This window comes from Melanerpes formicivorus, unplaced genomic scaffold (genome assembly GCF_026170545.1).
Source record: "Melanerpes formicivorus ecotype bairdi unplaced genomic scaffold, bMelFor1.0.p_v2 SCAF_6, whole genome shotgun sequence".
In the NCBI taxonomy this organism is placed as follows: domain Eukaryota; kingdom Metazoa; phylum Chordata; class Aves; order Piciformes; family Picidae; genus Melanerpes; species Melanerpes formicivorus.
In genome coordinates, this window is record NW_027142358.1 from 34,737,910 (window position 1) to 34,758,567 (window position 20,658).

General features: G+C 51.9%; 1 protein-coding gene across 1 annotated transcript in view; it reads left to right on the plus strand.

The window, feature by feature from the left end:
- Nucleotides 1-9,658: 9,658 nt before the first annotated feature.
- DMBT1 (deleted in malignant brain tumors 1) overlaps nucleotides 9,659-20,658 on the plus strand; it is a 46,251-nt gene continuing 35,251 nt past the window's right edge. Inside the window, 8 exon segments of the mRNA XM_068140484.1 lie at nucleotides 9,659-9,767; nucleotides 11,161-11,298; nucleotides 11,577-11,888; nucleotides 11,969-12,168; nucleotides 14,120-14,486; nucleotides 16,130-16,453; nucleotides 18,097-18,420; nucleotides 20,064-20,387. Coding sequence (XP_067996585.1) covers nucleotides 9,659-9,767; nucleotides 11,161-11,298; nucleotides 11,577-11,888; nucleotides 11,969-12,168; nucleotides 14,120-14,486; nucleotides 16,130-16,453; nucleotides 18,097-18,420; nucleotides 20,064-20,387 — 2,098 coding nt within the window.

The following is a 20,658-nucleotide window of genomic DNA, read 5'->3' on the forward strand; positions in this document are numbered from 1 at the left end:
ATAGGTCATTGAGGGGATGAGGTGTAGGAGAGCCTGGGGACAGAGAGCCTGCAAAGAAAATGCAGGATCTCTTCAGAGGAGTTTAAATGCTCCTGTAGATCTGCACTGCTCTTGGGCCATACTGCAGAGATTCTTAGAGTGCTTTGTGCTGGAAGGGCCCTTAAAGATCACCCAGTCCCAAGCCCCCACCACAGGCAGGAACGAGCCCAGGTTGCTCAAGGCCTCCCCCACCCTGGCTTTGAAGACCTCCAGGGAGAGGACATCCACAACCTTCCTGGGCAGCCTGTCCCAGTGTCTCACCACCCTCACGGTAAAGAATTTCATCCTAACCTCCAGTCTCAATCTACCCTCCTCACACTTCAATCCATCCCTTTTCATCCTATCACTACAAGTCCCTCCCCAGCTTTCTTGTAGCCCCCTTCGGGCACTTCCAGCTCACAATCAGTCTAACCAAGCTGAATGTCAGTGACAGCCATAAGAACATCATTTTATAACACCTCACTTCAAGGCATTGCCCCCAGCCTCCCCCTTTTTATCTCTCTTGTTCGGTTTACACAGACAGATCAGTACAAAAGTCTTCCTATCTAACCAAGCTAGGGCTCTTATCTAAGCAAGCTAGGGCTCTTATCTAAGCAAGCTAGGGCTCTTATCTAACCAAGCTAGGGCTCTTATCTAAGCAAGCTAGGGCTCTTATCTAAGCAAGCTAGGGCTCTTATCTAAGCAAGTTAGGGCCCTTAGCTAAGACGGCCAGCCTGGATGGTTCATGAACTTTTAATGGAACTGAGGGAAAAAAAGAAGGTGTATCACCTTTGGAAGCGAGGGGAGGCAACCCACAGAATGTTTAAGGATGTTGCTAGGTCTTGTAGGAAGAGAATTAGGGAGGCAAAAGCACACTTGGAGCTTAAACTGGCCTCTACTGTGAAGGACAACAAAAAGTCCTTCTATAAATACATTAATAGTAAGAGGAAGGGGAAGGAAAACCTCCACTCCTTGGTGGATACGGAGGGGAACATTGTAACCAAGGATAAGGAAAAGGCAGAGATACTTAACACCTTCTTTGCCTCAATTTTTACTAGAAGGGCAGAACGTCTTCCTGACAGCTGGCCTGCAGAGCTGGCAGAAGGAGCCAGGGAGCTGCACAGTATCCCTATGTTCCATGAGGAGGTGGTTGGAACTCTCCTTAGCAGCCTGGATCCCCACAAGTCCATGGGACCAGATGGGATTCATCCTAGGGTGCTGAGAGAGCTGGCAGATGAGCTGGCCAAGCCACTCTCCATAATTTTCCAGCAGTCCTGGCTCACTGGCGAGGTCCCAGAGGACTGGAAGCTGGCCAACGTGGTGCCCATCCATAAGAAGGGCCGGTTGGATGAGCCAGGGAATTACAGGCCTGTCAGCCTGACCTCAGTGCCAGGCAAGATCATGGAACAGGTCATCCTGAGTGCAATAACACAGCACTTACAGGATGGCCAAGGGATCAGGCCTAGCCAGCATGGATTTAGGAAGGGCAGGTTCTGCCTGACCAACCTGATCTCCTTCTATGATCAGGTGACTGCCTGGTGGATGTGGGGAGGCCTGTTGATGTAGTCTACCTGGACCTCAGCAAGGCCTTTGACACCGTCCCCCATAGCAAACTGCTGGCCAAGCTGTCAGCCCATGGCTTGGATGGGAGCACACTGCGATGGGTTAGGAACTGGCTGGAGGGCCGAGCCCAGAGAGTGGTGGTGAATGGTGCCACATCCAGCTGGCAGCCAGTCACTAGTGGTGTGCCCCAAGGATCAGTGCTGGGCCCTGTGCTCTTTAACATCTTTATTGATGATCTGGATGAGGGCATTGAGTCCATCATCAGTAAATTTGCTGATGACACCAAGCTGGGGGCAGGAGTTGATCTGCTGGAGGGTAGAGAGGCTCTGCAGAGGGACCTCGACAGGCTGGACAGATGGGCAGAGTCCAAGGGCAGGAGATTGAACACATCCAAGTGCCGGGTTCTGCACATTGGCCACAACAACCCCATGCAGTGCTACAGGCTGGGGTCAGAGTGGCTGAGAGCAGCCAGGCAGAGAGGGATCTGGGGGTGCTGGTTGATGGTAGGCTGAACATGAGCCTGCAGTGTGCCCAGGCAGCCAAGAGGGCCAATGGCATCCTGGCCTGCATCAAGAACAGTGTGGCCAGCAGGAGCAGGGAGGTCATTCTGCCCCTGTACACTGCACTGGTTAGGCCACACCTCGAGTACTGTGTCCAGTTCTGGGCCCCTCAGTTTAGGAAGGAGGTTGACTTGCTGGAACGAGTCCAGAGAAGAGCAACAAAGTTGGTGAGGGGCTTGGAACACAAGCCCTATGAGGAGAGGCTGAGGGAGCTGGGGCTGCTTAGCCTGGAGAAGAGGAGACTCAGGGGTGACCTTATCACTCTCTACAACTACCTGAAGGGAGGTTGTAGACAGGCTGATGATGGTCTCTTCTCCCAGGCACCCAGTACCAGAACAAGAGGACACAGTCTCAGGCTGCGCCAAGGGAGGTTCAGGTTGGATGTTAGGAAGAAGTTCTATACAGAAAGAGTGATTGCCCATTGGAATGGGCTGCCCAGGGAGGTGGTGGAGTCGCTGTCATTGAAGGTGTTCAGAAGGAGACTTGATGGGGTGCTTGGTGCCATGGGTTAGCTGTTTGGGTGGGTTGGATTGGTTGATGGGTTGGACACGATGATCTTGAAGGTCTCTTCCAACCTGGTCTGGTTTATTCTAATAGGTTTATTCTAAAGTTCCATTTGCAGGGTCTGCAGTGGCAGGCTCAGGCAGCTAAGCCTTGCCTAAGCCTTTTCAGCAAGCTGTGAGCACTTGGGCAGTCAGTTCCTGTGGCCAGTGCCTGCCTGTGCATTATGCTATGGTCATATTCCAGGCTCTCTTCTTTTTACCAGTTCTTGGGGTTTTTTAGCTACTAGCAAACAGCCTGGTGCCCCCTGGCCAGGCCTTATTGCTTGTTCAGACTTGCCAAGAGCATTGCCCTGGGTGATCCTGCTTTGGCAAGGATGCTGGACTCGATCTCTAGAGGTCACTTCCATCTTTGCTCTTCCACTTAGCTCTGCTCAGTTGCACCCTGTGGTAGGACAAGGGGCAGTGGACATAAACTCCAGCACAGGAGGTTCCAACCCAACATGAGGAGGAACTTCTTCACTGTGAGGCTCACAGAGCACTGGAGCAGGCTGCCCAGAGAGCTTGTGGCTTCTCCTTCTCTGGAGACTTTCAAGAGTGATCTGGATGTGTTCCTGTGTGACCTGTGCTGGATTCTATGGTCCTGCTCTGGCAGGGATGTTGGACTTGGTGATCTCCTGAGGTCCCTTCCAACCCCTAACATCCTGTGGTCTGTGATCTAACCCTTTCCATCCTATGATTGCTGTGTTTTCTCTGTATGCAAGGAACAAACCCCACTGCTTGGCAGTGGAATGGTCATGCTCTGCTGCTCTGCAGAAAGCTCTGGCACAGTCTGATTTGGCCTTTTGGAAGCTTTCCAGTGTGGAGGGTGAGGTATGCTGCCCTGAGTGGGCACCCTCCTTGTGCAACTTGTGAGCTGAGTGCACCAGTGGAGCAGTTAAGTGTTTCAGCAAACACCTTCAGAAGGGATTTTGAGAAGTGCTCTGGAGGCCTGATCTTGCTGAGATCAAGGCAAACATTTATCTACCCCCATGGCTTCCACAGACTTTGGGAAACTATTCACAGCAGAAAAATTATTTCAAGGTTTGTGAAGTTTTCTTGCTAGGGCAAATATTTAATTGCAGTGCCCAGTCTTGGCTCCCAGGTACATGTCAAATGATAGTGCATTACCTAACACAGGATGAAATCTGGACAAGAGCTGGCAACGTGCTCTCACAGCCTAGAAGGCTAGCTGTGCCCTGGGCTGCATCAAGGGAATCATGGGCAGCAGGTATAGAGAGGGGATTCTGTCCCTCTGCTCTGCTCTGCTCTGGTGAGACCTCACCTGCAGTGCTGGGTCCAGCTCAGGAGCCTTCAGCACAAAAAGGATGTGGAGCTGTTAGAGTGGGGCCAGAAGAATGATCTGAGGGCTGAAACCCCTCTGCCGTGAGGCCAGGCTGAGAGAGCTGGGGTTGTCCAGCCTGGAGAAGGGAAGGCTCCAGGGAGACCTCCTGGTGGCCTTTCAGCGCGTCAAGGGGGTGGTACAAAAGATGGGGACAGACTTTGAGCAGGGTCTGTTATGACAGGCCCTGGGGGGATGGATTGAAACTAAAAGAGGGGAGTTTTGTACTAGAGATGAAGAAGAAACTTTTTACAAAGAGAATGGTGAGAGACTGGCACAGGTTGCCCAGGGAGGTGGCAGAAGCCTTATCCCTGCAAACATTCCAGCTCAGCTTGGCTGGGGCTCTGAGCAAGCTGCTCTAAGTGGGGATGTCTCTGCTGACTGCAGAGGGCTTGGACTAAATGGCCTTTCAAGGTCCCTGTGCGGTGTCCCTGCCCAGGGCTGGATGGCAGGGGGTTGGGACTGGATGATCCTTGAAGTCCCTTCCCGCCCTGACAACTCTGTGATTCCATCTGCCCGGTTAGTTAGGGGGGAAAAAGTAATCCAAAGGCAATAGCTGCTCATGAGATTCACACTCTAGCCTGCCATTGTGGTTCAGAGAAAGTCCCCACACAGCTGATTTAAGCTGTTAAAGCTACACATTCCTAAGTCCAGCTGCTCCATCCCTTCAGCTGTTGGATTAGTGCTGGAAACACCTCCTGAAAGGAGCTGGAAGGGTTAAAAGCATTCAGACAAAATGGTGTGCAAAGGTCACCTTCAGCTCTCTGTAGGAGGACTCTGCCCTTTACCAGTTTGTATCAGATGTAAAGGAGCATAAAAGTTGAGCAACACCTTGCAAGGGAAAGTGCTAAGTGGATTACTCCTTTCCCACTCTTCCCCTGAAGGAATCTCTCACGCAGAACAAAATGCCTGTTGCTGCCCTCTGAGCTTTCCCTGGGTTTACATCGGTGCCCTCAGCACACACCTGCAGCACAGCACCTCTGCTGGGCTCTCTTTTCAGGACCTGTGGCTGTCCATGCATTGAGGTGTTCCTGCACTGAGGAGATGACTTCCCCTGAGCAATTCCCTCTGGCAACCAGCAGCAGCATCTCCTTCCTGCTGGTCCTTCTCCTGGTTTGAAGGCAAAGTTAGGGGATGAAAGTGAACAGATTGTAGGACTGAAGAGAGTTGGAAGTCTTGGAGCCAAGTTTTCTTCTTGGTTCACAGTAGCCAGCTTCCTCCTTCAGTAGCCCCCTGCCTCAGGCTCCCCCCAGAGCTGGTATAGTTTAGAATGGAAGTTGGTATTGCTTGAAGACTAGAAATCACTCAGCTGAAAATCCTTCAAAGAACTAAGGATGATCTGAAGAGAGAAGTATGAAAAGAGGCTAGAAGGCAAAGAGTGCTCCTGAGGATCAGGTGTAAAGCAGTAAGAAAGAAGACAGCTGCCAAAACCAACATAGACATGGAGGTCATGGAGCAGGCCCAGAGAAGGCCAACAAAGATGGTGAAGGGCTCTGGAGAACAGGGCTGGGGAGGAGCAGCTGAGGGGGCCTGGGCTTGTTTAGCCTGGAGAAAAGGAGGCTGAGGGGAAACCTCCTCACTCCCTGCAACTTCTTGAATGCAGGTTGGAGCCAGGAGGTGGTTGGTTTCTTCTCCTTAGTAACAAGTGACAGGATGAGAAGAAATGGCCTCAAGTTGCACCAGGGCAGGTTTAAGTTGGATGTTAGAAGCAGCTTCTTTCCTGGAAGGGTTCTCAAACACTGGCACAGGCTGCCCAGGGAGGTGGTTGAATCCCCATCCCTAGAGGTGTTTAGAAGACACAGATGTGGTGCTGAGGGACATGGATTAGCACCAGGCTGGCGGAGTTAGAGAATGGTTGGACTTGATTCTCTTAAAGGTGTTTTCCAACCAGAATGGTTCTGTGATTCTATGATAGTGTAAGACAGGAGCAGATACTGTCCACAAGGAGCATTCACCAAGGCTGCACTCCTGCTCTGCTCCAGAAATCTCTCAGAGGTAGGCTGTTCTGACCACTGAGGACCTTCACTCAGAATGTGACTGAAATGCAATGTATCATGTTGTGGAAGAAGTGCAGGCCTGGTCACACCAATGCAGAGAGGCTCCCGTCTTGTCTTGCAGCCTTGATGGCTACTGGGCTATGTGTTCCCCAGTCTTCCTTGCAGGACCCTGGCCACCCAAGGTCTGCAAACATAGGATGTTCCTTGAAACTGGCAGATGGTGCAGGGAAACTCACAGAGCATCCAAAATGTCTTTAACAGCCCTCAGTGCTACCAAAACAGACTGACAATTGTGTTTGAAAACTTCAGTCTTCAGCAGTTTGGACCTGCCTTTCCCATTGAACTGGCACAGAGAAGCTCACCTCTGTTTCTTGGACCCACATAGAGAGAGTAGTTGTTCCAGGGAGCAGCTGACCTCTCACAGGAGATATCCTGAGTTACCCAAGGATGATTTCCTTAAAGAAACATCTTTAGGTTTCGTGTTCCTGAAAGCTTTGCTGTTACAGATTTGCTCCCATGTGCTTTGTCTCAGTGGACTGTGGTCAAGAGCCAAGGCAGCAGTTTCTGTTTCCTGCTGCTGTGAGAATAGCAGAGGACCACCAAGCAGCTACTAGGAGTGCAGCCTCACACCCCAGGTTCTTCACAGGTGTTTATGGGGCTTTATTCTTCTGCAAACTTCCTTCTCCTCTGATCTCAGAACATGCAACAGGAAGGAGAGGTTATCTCAGTCGCTTTGTACCTTTGTTAGAATAAACCTTTATTAGAATAAACCAAACCAGGTTGGAAGAGACCTTCAAGATCATCGTGTCCAACCCATCAACCAATCCAACCCACCCAAACAGCTAACCCATGGCACCAAGCACCCCATCAAGTCTCCTCCTGAACACCTCCAGGGATGGTGACTCCACCACCTCCCCGGGCAGCCCATTCCATAGCGCAATCACTCTCTCTGCATAGAACTTCTTCCTAGGACTCTGTAAATCACCGGTGCCTGTTACCAAACCCAGAGGCACAGAGCCTCACTCAAGCCAAAGAGCCTTTCCTGGCAATGCCAGGAGTGCAAGAGTAAGCTGGAAGCGACAAGGCCTGGCAAGAACTCCAACGGCAAAGTTAGTGTTAGAGAAGCACGCTGGCAGAGTTGATTGTGGTGGATAACCCTCAGTAATTCATCATCCCTGGGTGTTTTGAAAGGTTGTCTAGACAAGGTGCTCCAGCATATGGTGTAGTGGTGGCCCTGGTAGAGCTAGATGATGGTTGTAGCTGATGGTCTAAGGATCTTTTCTAAACATTGTGGTTCTGTGAAACTTAACCACAGGACATTTAGCCCTCCTCTGCTCCTGAATATCCTTGGTGTCATCCATAGATTTTAGGGTTTACTGTGCCACTGGATGTTCTGGAGAGTCTCTAATCTATCCCATTCCTCAAAACAGGGTCAGAGAAAGCAGGTTACTCATGAGTCTGTTCAGCTGGGTTTGGATGCCTTGAAGAATGGAGGGAATGGAACTTCTCTGGGTAACCTATTCCACTGCTTTATCACCCTCACAGTGAAGTTCCTGTGTACTTATATTTAGATGCAACTCACTGCACTTCAGTTCATGCCTACTGCTTCTCATCCTGCCAACAGGCACCACTGAGAAGAGCCTGGCTCTGTCTTTAGGACAAGAGGAAATGGCCTTGACTTGCAGCAGGGGAGGTTTAAAGCCAATATGAGAAAAAACTTCTTGTCTGGAGAGGTTCTCAAAGCCTGGCACAGGCTCCCCAGGGAGATGGTTGAATCCCCATCCCTGGAGGTGTTCAGAAGAGGCAGAGATGTGGCACTGAGGGACATGGATTAGCACCACACGGTTGGATTTGATGATCTTAAGGTGAGTTGTTTTTTTTTCCCAAGCAAACTGATTCTGTGATCCTCTTCTATGATTTACTCCATCCCATCAGGTACTGGTACACATTTATGAGGTTCCCCATAGCCTTCTCTTCTCTGGGCCTCTCCTTGTATGAGAGATCTTCCCGTCTCAATCATTTCAGCGGCTCCTTGCTAGGCTTCCTCTAGTATGTCCATGCCACACAGAATCACAGGCTGGTAGGGGTTTGGAAGGGACCTCTGGAGATCATCCAGTCCAACCCCCCTGCTAACACAGGTATACCTTGATCAGGTTGCACAGGATCACATCCACTCAGGTTTTGAATCTCTTGCAGAAGGAGACTCCACAGCCCCTCTGGGCAAACTCTTCCACATCTCTCTCGTACTGGGGAGCCCAAACTGGAACCTGCACCCCACCTGTGCCTCACTGGTGCTGAGCAGAGAGGGAGGATCACCTCCACTGACCTGCTGGCAGGTGCAAGAGGCCACTGGCCGTTTTTGCTCCAGCAGCACATTGCTGGTTCATGATCAATTCCTTCCCCAGAACCCGCAGCCCCTTTTCTGCAAAGCTGCTTTCCAGGCACTTGGGCTCCTCGCTTAGTTCTCACGAGGCAAGGTTCTGACCCCATAGCCCCTTCTCAGTGGTGGTGTGGGATTGCTCCACTGAGAACATGCTGTTGTTTTTGCTGTGGTCAGGAAGTCCTGAGCAGCAGAGCTGTGGATAGCAGTGGTCAGCTTACATTTCTTTGTTAACATCTGAATACAATCGGTTTTATTTACCATTGTCCTCCGCTTTGCTCTTCTCAGTGACCGCTTTGACAGCTTCTGATGCTGTTTCTGCACTCTGGCCTTTTGTCTTTCTTTCCTCTGTTCTACTGCTGTGAAACTTTGCAGAAAGAGGACTCTTTGCTCCCTTTAGACCCAAGCTGTGCTTTCCTGCAGGAGGAAGGCTGGAATCATAGAATTATAGAACCACAGAATGGTCTGGGTTGGAAGGGACCTCCGAAGGTCATCCAGCCCAAACCTCTACACAGTCATCAGGGACATCCTCAACTAGATCAGGTTGCCCAGAGCCCTGTCAAGCCTTCACCTTGAATATCTCCAGGAATGGGACCCCAACCACCTCCCTCTGCAACCCGTTCCACTGTTCCACTCTCCAGCCCTTTTGCCCTTCTCTGCACACCTTCCAGCATCTCAACATCTTTCTTGAATTCAGGAGCCCAGAACCAGACACAGGACTCAAGGTGTGGTCTAACCAGTGCTGAGCACAGGGCAGAATGAGTTCCCTGCTCCTGCTGGCCACACTCTTCCTGATGCAGGCCAGCATGCCATTGGCCTTCCTGGCCACCTGGGCACACTGCTGGCTCATGTTCAGCTGCTGTCCAACGCTACCCCCCAGGTCCCTTTCCGCCTGGCCACTCTGTCCCCAGCATCACTTTGACCACGCCTCAATCTACTTAATCAAGCCACTAGCTATGAGCAGTAAACAAATAAAATGGGGCTGGTGAGGGCAAAGAAACACATAGCTACCCCAGCCTGGTTCCAAAGGTAGTGCTGGGCCTATACACACAGCTAAGATAATTTCTAACACGGGCAGTAGGAAAAGCTATCAGCAAATGGCAGCTTGATGTAATCGCCCTGCAGGGATCAGGTAGTCATAAAAGTATTGCACAAGAAACCAGCCACACCATTGGCCAGACTGCCCTGGGCAGCCTCACTCTTTGACAGCAGCAGGGTATAAATTCTGCTGCTGTGCCTTAGTGCCACCTTTTAACAAGATGGGTACCACCATCCCCTTGCTGTGGTTACTGCTCCTGAACACAGCACTCCTGGGTGCCACCTGGGATGGACAACCTGTCACCTTGCAGGAGCATTCTTCCAAAGGAGGTAGGAGTAAGGGGAGGGCTCGCTCTCTACTTTGGTTCCATGCATTCTGCTCAAGAGCTAATTTAATCAGCTTCTGTCTGCAGAGCTCAGCTGTAAAGCAGCCTGCAGGGAGATCGCATCATGCTGTCTCCTTAAAACCCCCAACCACCAATGTTGTGATTGACCATTCCTTCCTGCTGAAGTAACTGTAGTGCAGTGCAATGGATGCTGCTCCCACTGGGCTGCAGGTTAAACCAAATGAAATAAAATCACAATGCCACCACAAAAAGACTACTGAAAAACTTTGCTCTTATGTTGCTGTGATTTTCAGCAGGGGATGAAGGGGGACTGGGGCTGCTTTGGCTGCAAGGCATATTTGCTTTAAAGGACTTCAAATTCAACCTCCTGAAAGCACTCAGCACTTAAGTCCCTCAAATTTAGCAGAGGCACAGGAGGGTTGCCACCCTCTGTGCTGTCACCACGGCCCAGAGGGTTGTGTTTTGCTCATGGTTGTGCCCTTGAGACTATCAAGTATGTGGCTGAAGGTGACTAGGGGACTGGAGCATCCCCCTTAAGAGGAGAGGCTGAGAGACCTGGGACTCTATATCATGGAGAAGAGAAGATCAAGAGGACATCTAATCAATGCTGATCAATAGCTAAAGGTTTAGATCCAGGAGAATGGAGTCAGACTCTTTCCAGTGGTGCCCAGCCACAGGGCAAGAGGCAGTGAGTACAAATGGCAAGAGAGGAGGTTCCACTTAAACATGAGGAAAAACTTCCCTGTGAGGGTGACAGCACTAGAAGAGAATGCCCAAAGAGGTTTTGAAGTATCCTCTGGAGACCTTCAAAAGCCACCTGAGGTGAATTTCAGAGGACTGTTCAGGGGAGGGGTGATTAGAATAAACTCCATGTTACATAAGCGTAAGAGTGTGACCCAAAAGCATGGCTTTACACAGACTACCTTAAGGAAGAGCACTTCATTTGGAGAGCGTTGAAGGGACCATTGAAGGTTTTCTCATCTCTTCCCTCTCTCTCCTCACACATTCACACATTCAAACAGTGACCCTTTCTAGCCACACCTGGCTGTGAGTTCAGACATTGTGTTCCAAGCTGTGGAAAGCAGCTCTGCAGAGAAGCTTCTGCTGCTGCTGGCGGATAAGTTCCCCATGAGCCAGCCACGTGCCCTAGAGGCCAAGCACACCAGTGGTCACCTGGGCTGCAACAAGGCGAATGTGGCCTGCAGGTCAAGGGAAGTTGTCCCCTCCTCTATTCTGTCGTGGTGAAGCCACATCTAGGGTAATGTTTCCAGTTCTGGGCTCTCCAATTCAAGGAAGAAGGGAAACTACTGCAGAGAGTCCAACAGGGGGCCTAGGACTCTAATCAATTATGATTCACTTTGCTCCCACTGTGGCAGACCACCCCACAGAATCCCTCCGGCTCTGCATTGCCATCCGACAGGGTGGCACCAACATCCCCGCTGCTGAGAGCAAACCTGGACATGCTCCTACACCCACAAGCTCCTCACTTCTTTCTTTCTCTTCCTCCAATACAGGTACCACAGTGACAACCCCAGCCAGCTCCACAGCTCCTCCAGGTGGGTCTGAACAACTTGTCATGATTTTCAAGGCCATTACTTTTGGGGCTCACAGGGTGGGGATTGCTCTTGCCCAGGGCAGAGCAGAGCCAGAGAAGCAAACAGCCTACCTGAGCTGGAGGTGGCAGTTCTGCTGGCCTGAAACTGAGCAAGTGTGGCAGTGCCACGCTGAGAGAAGGCACCAGAGTGCTAGAGAGATGGTTTTCCCATCTCTTCCCTCTCCCTCCTTTTCCAAGGTGCCTCCCTGAGGCCGGTGAATGGCACGAACCGCTGTGAAGGTCGTGTAGAGATTCACACCAACGGGAGCTGGGGCACTGTCTGTCATGACAGCTGGGACCTGAGCGATGCCCAGGTGGTCTGCAGGCAGCTAGGATGTGGCTTTGCTCTTTCTGCACCATCTAATGCCTACTTTGGACAAGGCTCTGGCAGCATCTACCTGGATGATGTGCACTGCACAGGCAATCAGTCCTCCCTCTTCCAGTGCAGGCACAACGGCTGGGGCATCCACAACTGTGGCCACCGTGAAGATGCTGGAGTTGTGTGCTCAGGTAGCATTGCTTGTGCCTCCTAAGTGCTGGCACACATTCACACAGTGACCCTTTCTAGCCACACTTGGCTGTGTGTTCAGACATTGTGTTCCAAGCTGTGGAAAGCAGCTCTGCAGAGAAGCTGCTGCTGCTGCTGGTGGACAAGTTCCCCATGAGCCAGCCACGTGCCCTAGAGGCCAAGCACACCAGTGGTCTCCTGGGCTGCAACAAGATGAATGTGGCCTGCAGGTCGAGGCAGATTCTCTTCCCCTTCTACTCTGCTCTGTGGAAGCCATACCTGGTGTGGTAGGGTTGGAAGGGTAAGGCCCGAAATCCTCCTCCCTCCCCCCTGCAAAGTAATGGGAAAGAAAACTGAAGGGAAAGGGGAAAAAAAAAACCTCACAGCTGAATTAGCAAAGCAGTGGAGCTGTATATTTACAAAGCAATGTAGGATATGCAGGGGAATATATACAAATTTACAATATCTACAATATATACAAAGATATAGAATAAAGCAACACAGAAATGAGAGTTCCCCCCCACTGCTGAGGGGGTTCCCCACCTCCACTCTCCCCCTCTCTCTCCCTTTTCCCCAGAGTGGGTTAGAAAGAGAGAGAAAGAGAAAAAAAAAGTTAGAAGCCATTTGTGTTAACTGGGAAGGAGTTAATACAGGCCTTTATCAGTTTCAAGGCCGAAGCCTTAGCAGAAAGCCCAGCACAGAAAGCTGCTGCCCTGCGGAGGAGCGGAAGCAAGACTGAAGATAAAGTGCCGGAATGCCCAGGTTACTACTCCTGCACTCCCAGTTCAGAAGGTGCTTCCTCCCACTTTACCAATGAAATTAGTTTAGATTGTTCTTTTCATTTACCAACTTCCGTCCACCGTATTCCCTTTCTTAAGGGGACAGCCCCAACCGGTGACACCTGGGATACTGTGTCCAATTCTGCGCTACCCAGTTCAAGAGGGAAGGGAAACTCCTGGAGAGAATCCCAAGCAGGGCCACAGGGATGATTCGGGGACTGGAGGAACTCTAATATGGGGAGAGATTGAGAGGCTTTGGCCTCTTTGGCCTGGAAAACAGAAGATTCAGAGGGGATGTGATCAGTGGCTACAAATATCTAATGAGTGAAGGTCATGAAGATGGGGCCAGGCTCTTCTCAGTGGTGCCCTGTGGTAAGACAAGGGGCAGCGGGTACAAACTAGCACACAGGAGGTGCCGCTTGAACTCAGGCTGAGAGAGTAGGGGCTCTTCATCCTGGGAAATAGAAGGCTCCAGGGAGATCTTCTAGCTGCATTTCAGTATGTGGAGGAAACCTACAGGAAGGCTGTGGAGGGACTTTTTTGAAGGGCTTGGAGTGACAGGATGAGAGGCAAGGCTTTGAAAACAGCAGATTGAGGCTGGACATCAGCAGGAAGTTTGTTACAATGAGAGGGGTGAAATAGTGCAAAAAATTGCCCAGAGATGAGGTGGAGGCTCCAGCCCTGGAGACATTCAAGGTCAACTTTGACCAACCTTGCTTAGCCCCTGAGCAACCTCATCTGCTTGGAGATGTCCCTCCTCCCTGCAGGAGAAATGGACAAGATCACCTTTGGAGGTCCCTTCCAACCCAATGCCTTCAGTGATTCTGGGAACTTAAGCAGAAACTGCTTTACTTTGAGGGTGCCAGAGCACTGCAACAGCATTCCCAGAGAGGCAGTGGAGTCTGCTTCTCTGGAGACTTTATAAACACACCTGAATGTCTTCCTGTGCAACCTAATCAAGGTGTGCCTGCATTGAAAGGGAGGGTTGGATTAGATGACCTCCAGAGGTTCCTTTTAACCCCCACCACAGTGATTCTAGCATTCTAGGATTCTATCATCTTCATTGTTCCCACTGTGGCAGACCACCCCACAGAATCCCTCCGGCTCTGCATTGCCATCCGACAGGGTGGCACCAACATCCCCGCTGCTGAGAGCAAACCTGGACATGCTCCTACACCCACAAGCTCCTCACTTCTTTCTTTCTCTTCCTCCAATACAGGTACCACAGTGACAACCCCAGCCAGCTCCACAGCTCCTCCAGGTGGGTCTGAACAACTTGTCATGATTTTCAAGGCCATTACTTTTGGGGCTCACAGGGTGGGGATTGCTCTTGCCCAGGGCAGAGCAGAGCCAGAGAAGCAAACAGCCTACCTGAGCTGGAGGTGGCAGTTCTGCTGGCCTGAAACTGAGCAAGTGTGGCAGTGCCACGCTGAGAGAAGGCACCAGAGTGCTAGAGAGATGGTTTTCCCATCTCTTCCCTCTCCCTCCTTTTCCAAGGTGCCTCCCTGAGGCCGGTGAATGGCACGAACCGCTGTGAAGGTCGTGTAGAGATTCACACCAACGGGAGCTGGGGCACTGTCTGTCATGACAGCTGGGACCTGAGCGATGCCCAGGTGGTCTGCAGGCAGCTAGGATGTGGCTTTGCTCTTTCTGCACCATCTAATGCCTACTTTGGACAAGGCTCTGGCAGCATCTACCTGGATGATGTGCACTGCACAGGCAATCAGTCCTCCCTCTTCCAGTGCAGGCACAACGGCTGGGGCGTCCACAACTGTGGCCACCGTGAAGATGCTGGAGTTGTGTGCTCAGGTAGCATTGCTTGTGCCTCCTAAGTGCTGGCACACATTCACACAGTGACCCTTTCTAGCCACACTTGGCTGTGTGTTCAGACATTGTGTTCCAAGCTGTGGAAAGCAGCTCTGCAGAGAAGCTGCTGCTGCTGCTGCTGGTGGACAAGTTCCCCATGAGCCAGCCACGTGCCCTAGAGGCCAAGCACACCAGTGGTCACCTGGGCTGCAACAAGATGAATGTGGCCTGCAGGTCGAGGCAGATTCTCTTCCCCTTCTACTCTGCCCTGTGGAAGCCATACCTGGGATACTGTGGCCAATTCAGGGCTACCCAGTTCAAGAGGGAAGGGAAACTCCTGGAGAGAGTCCAAAGCAGGGCCACAGGGATGATTTGGGGACTGGAGGAACTCTAATATGGGGAGAGATTGAGAGGCTTTGGCCTCTTTGGCCTGGAAAACAGAAGATTCAGAGGGGATGTGATCAGTGGCTACAGATATCTAATGAGTGAAGGTCATGAAGATGGGGCCAGGCTCTTCTCAGTGGTGCCCTGTGGTAAGACAAGGGGCAGCGGGTACAAACTAGCACACAGGAGGTGCCGCTTGAACTCAGGCTGAGAGAGTAGGGGCTCTTCATCCTGGGAAATAGAAGGCTCCAGGGAGATCTTCTAGCTGCATTTCAGTATGTGGAGGAAACCTACAGGAAGGCTGTGGAGGGACTTTTTTGAAGGGCTTGGAGTGACAGGATGAGAGGCAAGGCTTTGAAAACTGCAGATGTAGGCTGGACATCAGGAGGAAGTTTGTTACAATGAGAGGGGTGAAATAGTGCAAAAAGTTGCCCAGAGATGAGGTGGAGGCTCCAGCCCTGGAGACATTCAAGGTCAACTTTGACCAACCTTGCTTAGCCCCTGAGCAACCTCATCTGCTTGGAGATGTCCCTCCTCCCTGCAGGAGAAATGGACAAGATCACCTTTGGAGGTCCCTTCCAACCCAATGCCTTCAGTGATTCTGGGAACTTAAGCAGAAACTGCTTTACTTTGAGGGTGCCAGAGCACTGCAACAGCATTCCCAGAGAGGCAGTGGAGTCTGCTTCTCTGGAGACTTTATAAACACACCTGAATGTCTTCCTGTGCAACCTAATCAAGGTGTGCCTGCATTGAAAGGGAGGGTTGGATTAGATGACCTCCAGAGGTTCCTTTTAACCCCCACCACAGTGATTCTAGCATTCTAGGATTCTATCATCTTCATTGTTCCCACTGTGGCAGACCACCCCACAGAATCCCTCCGGCTCTGCATTGCCATCCGACAGGGTGGCACCAACATCCCCGCTGCTGAGAGCAAACCTGGACATGCTCCTACACCCACAAGCTCCTCACTTCTTTCTTTCTCTTCCTCCAATACAGGTACCACAGTGACAACCCCAGCCAGCTCCACAGCTCCTCCAGGTGGGTCTGAACAACTTGTCATGATTTTCAAGGCCATTACTTTTGGGGCTCACAGGGTGGGGATTGCTCTTGCCCAGGGCAGAGCAGAGCCAGAGAAGCAAACAGCCTACCTGAGCTGGAGGTGGCAGTTCTGCTGGCCTGAAACTGAGCAAGTGTGGCAGTGCCACGCTGAGAGAAGGCACCAGAGTGCTAGAGAGATGGTTTTCCCATCTCTTCCCTCTCCCTCCTTTTCCAAGGTGCCTCCCTGAGGCCGGTGAATGGCACGAACCGCTGTGAAGGTCGTGTAGAGATTCACACCAACGGGAGCTGGGGCACTGTCTGTCATGACAGCTGGGACCTGAGCGATGCCCAGGTGGTCTGCAGGCAGCTAGGATGTGGCTTTGCTCTTTCTGCACCATCTAATGCCTACTTTGGACAAGGCTCTGGCAGCATCTACCTGGATGATGTGCACTGCACAGGCAATCAGTCCTCCCTCTTCCAGTGCAGGCACAACGGCTGGGGCATCCACAACTGTGGCCACCGTGAAGATGCTGGAGTTGTGTGCTCAGGTAGCATTGCTTGTGCCTCCTAAGTGCTGGCACACATTCACACAGTGACCCTTTCTAGCCACACTTGGCTGTGTGTTCAGACATTGTGTTCCAAGCTGTGGAAAGCAGCTCTGCAGAGAAGCTTCTGCTGCTGCTGCTGGTGGACAAGTTCCCCATGAGCCAGCCACGTGCCCTAGAGGCCAAGCACACCAGTGGTCACCTGGGCTGCAACAAGATGAATGTTGCCTGCAGGTCGAGGCAGATTCTCTTCCCCTTCTACTCTGCCCTGTGGAAGCCATACCTGGGATACTGTGGCCAATTCTGCGCTACCCAGTTCAAGAGGGAAGGGAAACTCCTGGAGAGAGTCCAAAGCAGGGCCACAGGGATGATTCGGGGACTGGAGGAACTCTAATATGGGGAGAGATTGAGAGGCTTTGGCCTCTTTGGCCTGGAAAACAGAAGATTCAGAGGGGATGTGATCAGTGGCTACAGATATCTAATGAGTGAAGGTCATGAAGATGGGGCCAGGCTCTTCTCAGTGGTGCCCTGTGGTAAGACAAGGGGCAGCGGGTACAAACTAGCACACAGGAGGTGCCGCTTGAACTCAGGCTGAGAGAGTAGGGGCTCTTCATCCTGGGAAATAGAAGGCTCCAGGGAGATCTTCTAGCTGCATTTCAGTATGTGGAGGAAACCTACAGGAAGGCTGTGGAGGGACTTTTTTGAAGGGCTTGGAGTGACAGGATGAGAGGCAAGGCTTTGAAAACTGCAGATGTAGGCTGGACATCAGGAGGAAGTTTGTTACAATGAGAGGGGTGAAATAGTGCAAAAAGTTGCCCAGAGATGAGGTGGAGGCTCCAGCCCTGGAGACATTCAAGGTCAACTTTGACCAACCTTGCTTAGCCCCTGAGCAACCTCATCTGCTTGGAGATGTCCCTCCTCCCTGCAGGAGAAATGGACAAGATCACCTTTGGAGGTCCCTTCCAACCCAATGCCTTCAGTGATTCTGGGAACTTAAGCAGAAACTGCTTTACTTTGAGGGTGCCAGAGCACTGCAACAGCATTCCCAGAGAGGCAGTGGAGTCTGCTTCTCTGGAGACTTTATAAACACACCTGAATGTCTTCCTGTGCAACCTAATCAAGGTGTGCCTGCATTGAAAGGGAGGGTTGGATTAGATGACCTCCAGAGGTCCCTTTTAACCCCCACCACAGTGATTCTAGCATTCTAGGATTCTATCATCTTCATTGTTCCCACTGTGGCAGACCACCCCACAGAATCCCTCCGGCTCTGCATTGCCATCCGACAGGGTGGCACCAACATCCCTGCTGCTGAGAGCAAACCTGCCCTTGCTCCTTCACCCACAAGCTCCTCACTTCTTTCTTTCTCTTCCTCCAATACAGATGCCATCGAGACAACCCCAGCCAGCTCCACAGCTCCTCCAGGTGGGTCTGAACAACTTGTCATGATTTTCAAGGCCATTACTTTTGGGGCTCACAGGGTGGGGATTGCTCTTGCCCAGGGCAGAGCAGAGCCAGAGAAGCAAACAGCCTACCTGAGCTGGAGGTGGCAGTTCTGCTGGCCTGAAACTGAGCAAGTGTGGCAGTGCCACGCTGAGAGAAGGCACCAGAGTGCTAGAGAGATGGTTTTCCCATCTCTTCCCTCTCCCTCCTTTTCCAAGGTGCCTCCCTGAGGCCGGTGAATGGCACGAACCGCTGTGAAGGTCGTGTAGAGATTCACACCAACGGGAGCTGGGGCACTGTCTGTCATGACAGCTGGGACCTGAGCGATGCCCAGGTGGTCTGCAGGCAGCTAGGATGTGGCTTTGCTCTTTCTGCACCATCTAATGCCTACTTTGGACAAGGCTCTGGCAGCATCTACCTGGATGATGTGCACTGCACAGGCAATCAGTCCTCCCTCTTCCAGTGCAGGCACAACGGCTGGGGCATCCACAACTGTGGCCACCGTGAAGATGCTGGAGTTGTGTGCTCAGGTAGCATTGCTTGTGCCTCCTAAGTGCTGGCACACATTCACACAGTGACCCTTTCTAGCCACACTTGGCTGTGTGTTCAGACATTGTGTTCCAAGCTGTGGAAAGCAGCTCTGCAGAGAAGCTGCTGCTGCTGCTGCTGGTGGACAAGTTCCCCATGAGCCAGCCACGTGCCCTAGAGGCCAAGCACACCAGTGGTCACCTGGGCTGCAACAAGATGAATGTGGCCTGCAGGTCGAGGCAGATTCTCTTCCCCTTCTACTCTGCCCTGTGGAAGCCATACCTGGGATACTGTGGCCAATTCAGGGCTACCCAGTTCAAGAGGGAAGGGAAACTCCTGGAGAGAGTCCAAAGCAGGGCCACAGGGATGATTTGGGGACTGGAGGAACTCTAATATGGGGAGAGATTGAGAGGCTTTGGCCTCTTTGGCCTGGAAAACAGAAGATTCAGAGGGGATGTGATCAGTGGCTACAGATATCTAATGAGTGAAGGTCATGAAGATGGGGCCAGGCTCTTCTCAGTGGTGCCCTGTGGTAAGACAAGGGGCAGCGGGTACAAACTAGCACACAGGAGGTGCCGCTTGAACTCAGGCTGAGAGAGTAGGGGCTCTTCATCCTGGGAAATAGAAGGCTCCAGGGAGATCTTCTAGCTGCATTTCAGTATGTGGAGGAAACCTACAGGAAGGCTGTGGAGGGACTTTTTTGAAGGGCTTGGAGTGACAGGATGAGAGGCAAGGCTTTGAAAACTGCAGATGTAGGCTGGACATCAGGAGGAAGTTTGTTACAATGAGAGGGGTGAAATAGTGCAAAAAGTTGCCCAGAGATGAGGTGGAGGCTCCAGCCCTGGAGACATTCAAGGTCAACTTTGACCAACCTTGCTTAGCCCCTGAGCAACCTCATCTGCTTGGAGATGTCCCTCCTCCCTGCAGGAGAAATGGACAAGATCACCTTTGGAGGTCCCTTCCAACCCAATGCCTTCAGTGATTCTGGGAACTTAAGCAGAAACTGCTTTACTTTGAGGGTGCCAGAGCACTGCAACAGCATTCCCAGAGAGGCAGTGGAGTCTGCTTCTCTGGAGACTTTATAAACACACCTGAATGTCTTCCTGTGCAACCTAATCAAGGTGTGCCTGCATTGAAAGGGAGGGTTGGATTAGATGACCTCCAGAGGTCCCTTTTAACCCCCACCACAGTGATTCTAGCATTCTAGGATTCTATCATCTTCATTGTTCCCACTGTGGCAGACCACCCCACAGAATCCCTCCGGCTCTGCATTGCCATCCGACAGGGTGGCACCAACATCCCTGCTGCTGAGAGCAAACCTGCCCTTGCTCCTTCACCCACAAGCTCCTCACTTCTTTCTTTCTCTTCCTCCAATACAGATGCCATCGAGACAACCCCAGCCAGCTCCACAGCTCCTCCAGGTGGGTCTGAACAACTTGTCATGATTTTCAAGGCCATTACTTTTGGGGCTCACAGGGTGGGGATTGCTCTTGCCCAGGGCAGAGCAGAGCCAGAGAAGCAAACAGCCTACCTGAGCTGGAGGTGGCAGTTCTGCTGGCCTGAAACTGAGCAAGTGTGGCAGTGCCACGCTGAGAGAAGGCACCAGAGTGCTAGAGAGATGGTTTTCCCATCTCTTCCCTCTCCCTCCTTTTCCAAGGTGCCTCCCTGAGGCCGGTGAATGGCACGAACCGCTGTGAAGGTCGTGTAGAGATTCACACCAACGGGAGCTGGGGCACTGTCTGTCATGACAGCTGGGACCTGAGCGATGCCCAGGTGGTCTGCAGGCAGCTAGGATGTGGCTTTGCTCTTTCTGCACCATCTAATGCCTACTTTGGACAAGGCTCTGGCAGCATCTACCTGGATGATGTGCACTGCACAGGCAATCAGTCCTCCCTCTTGCAGTGCAGGCACAACGGCTGGGGCATCCACAACTGTGGCCACCGTGAAGATGCTGGAGTTGTGTGCTCAGGTAGCATTGCTTGTGCCTCCTAAGTGCTGGCACACATTCACACAGTGACCCTTTCTAGCCACACTTGGCTGTGTGTTCAGACATTGTGTTCCAAGCTGTGGAAAGCAGCTCTGCAGAGAAGCTGCTGCTGCTGCTGCTGGTGGACAAGTTCCCCATGAGCCAGCCACGTGCCCTAGAGGCCAAGCACACCAGTGGTCACCTGGGCTGCAACAAGATGAATGTGGCCTGCAGGTCGAGGCAGATTCTCTTCCCCTTCTACTCTGCCCTGTGGAAGCCATACCTG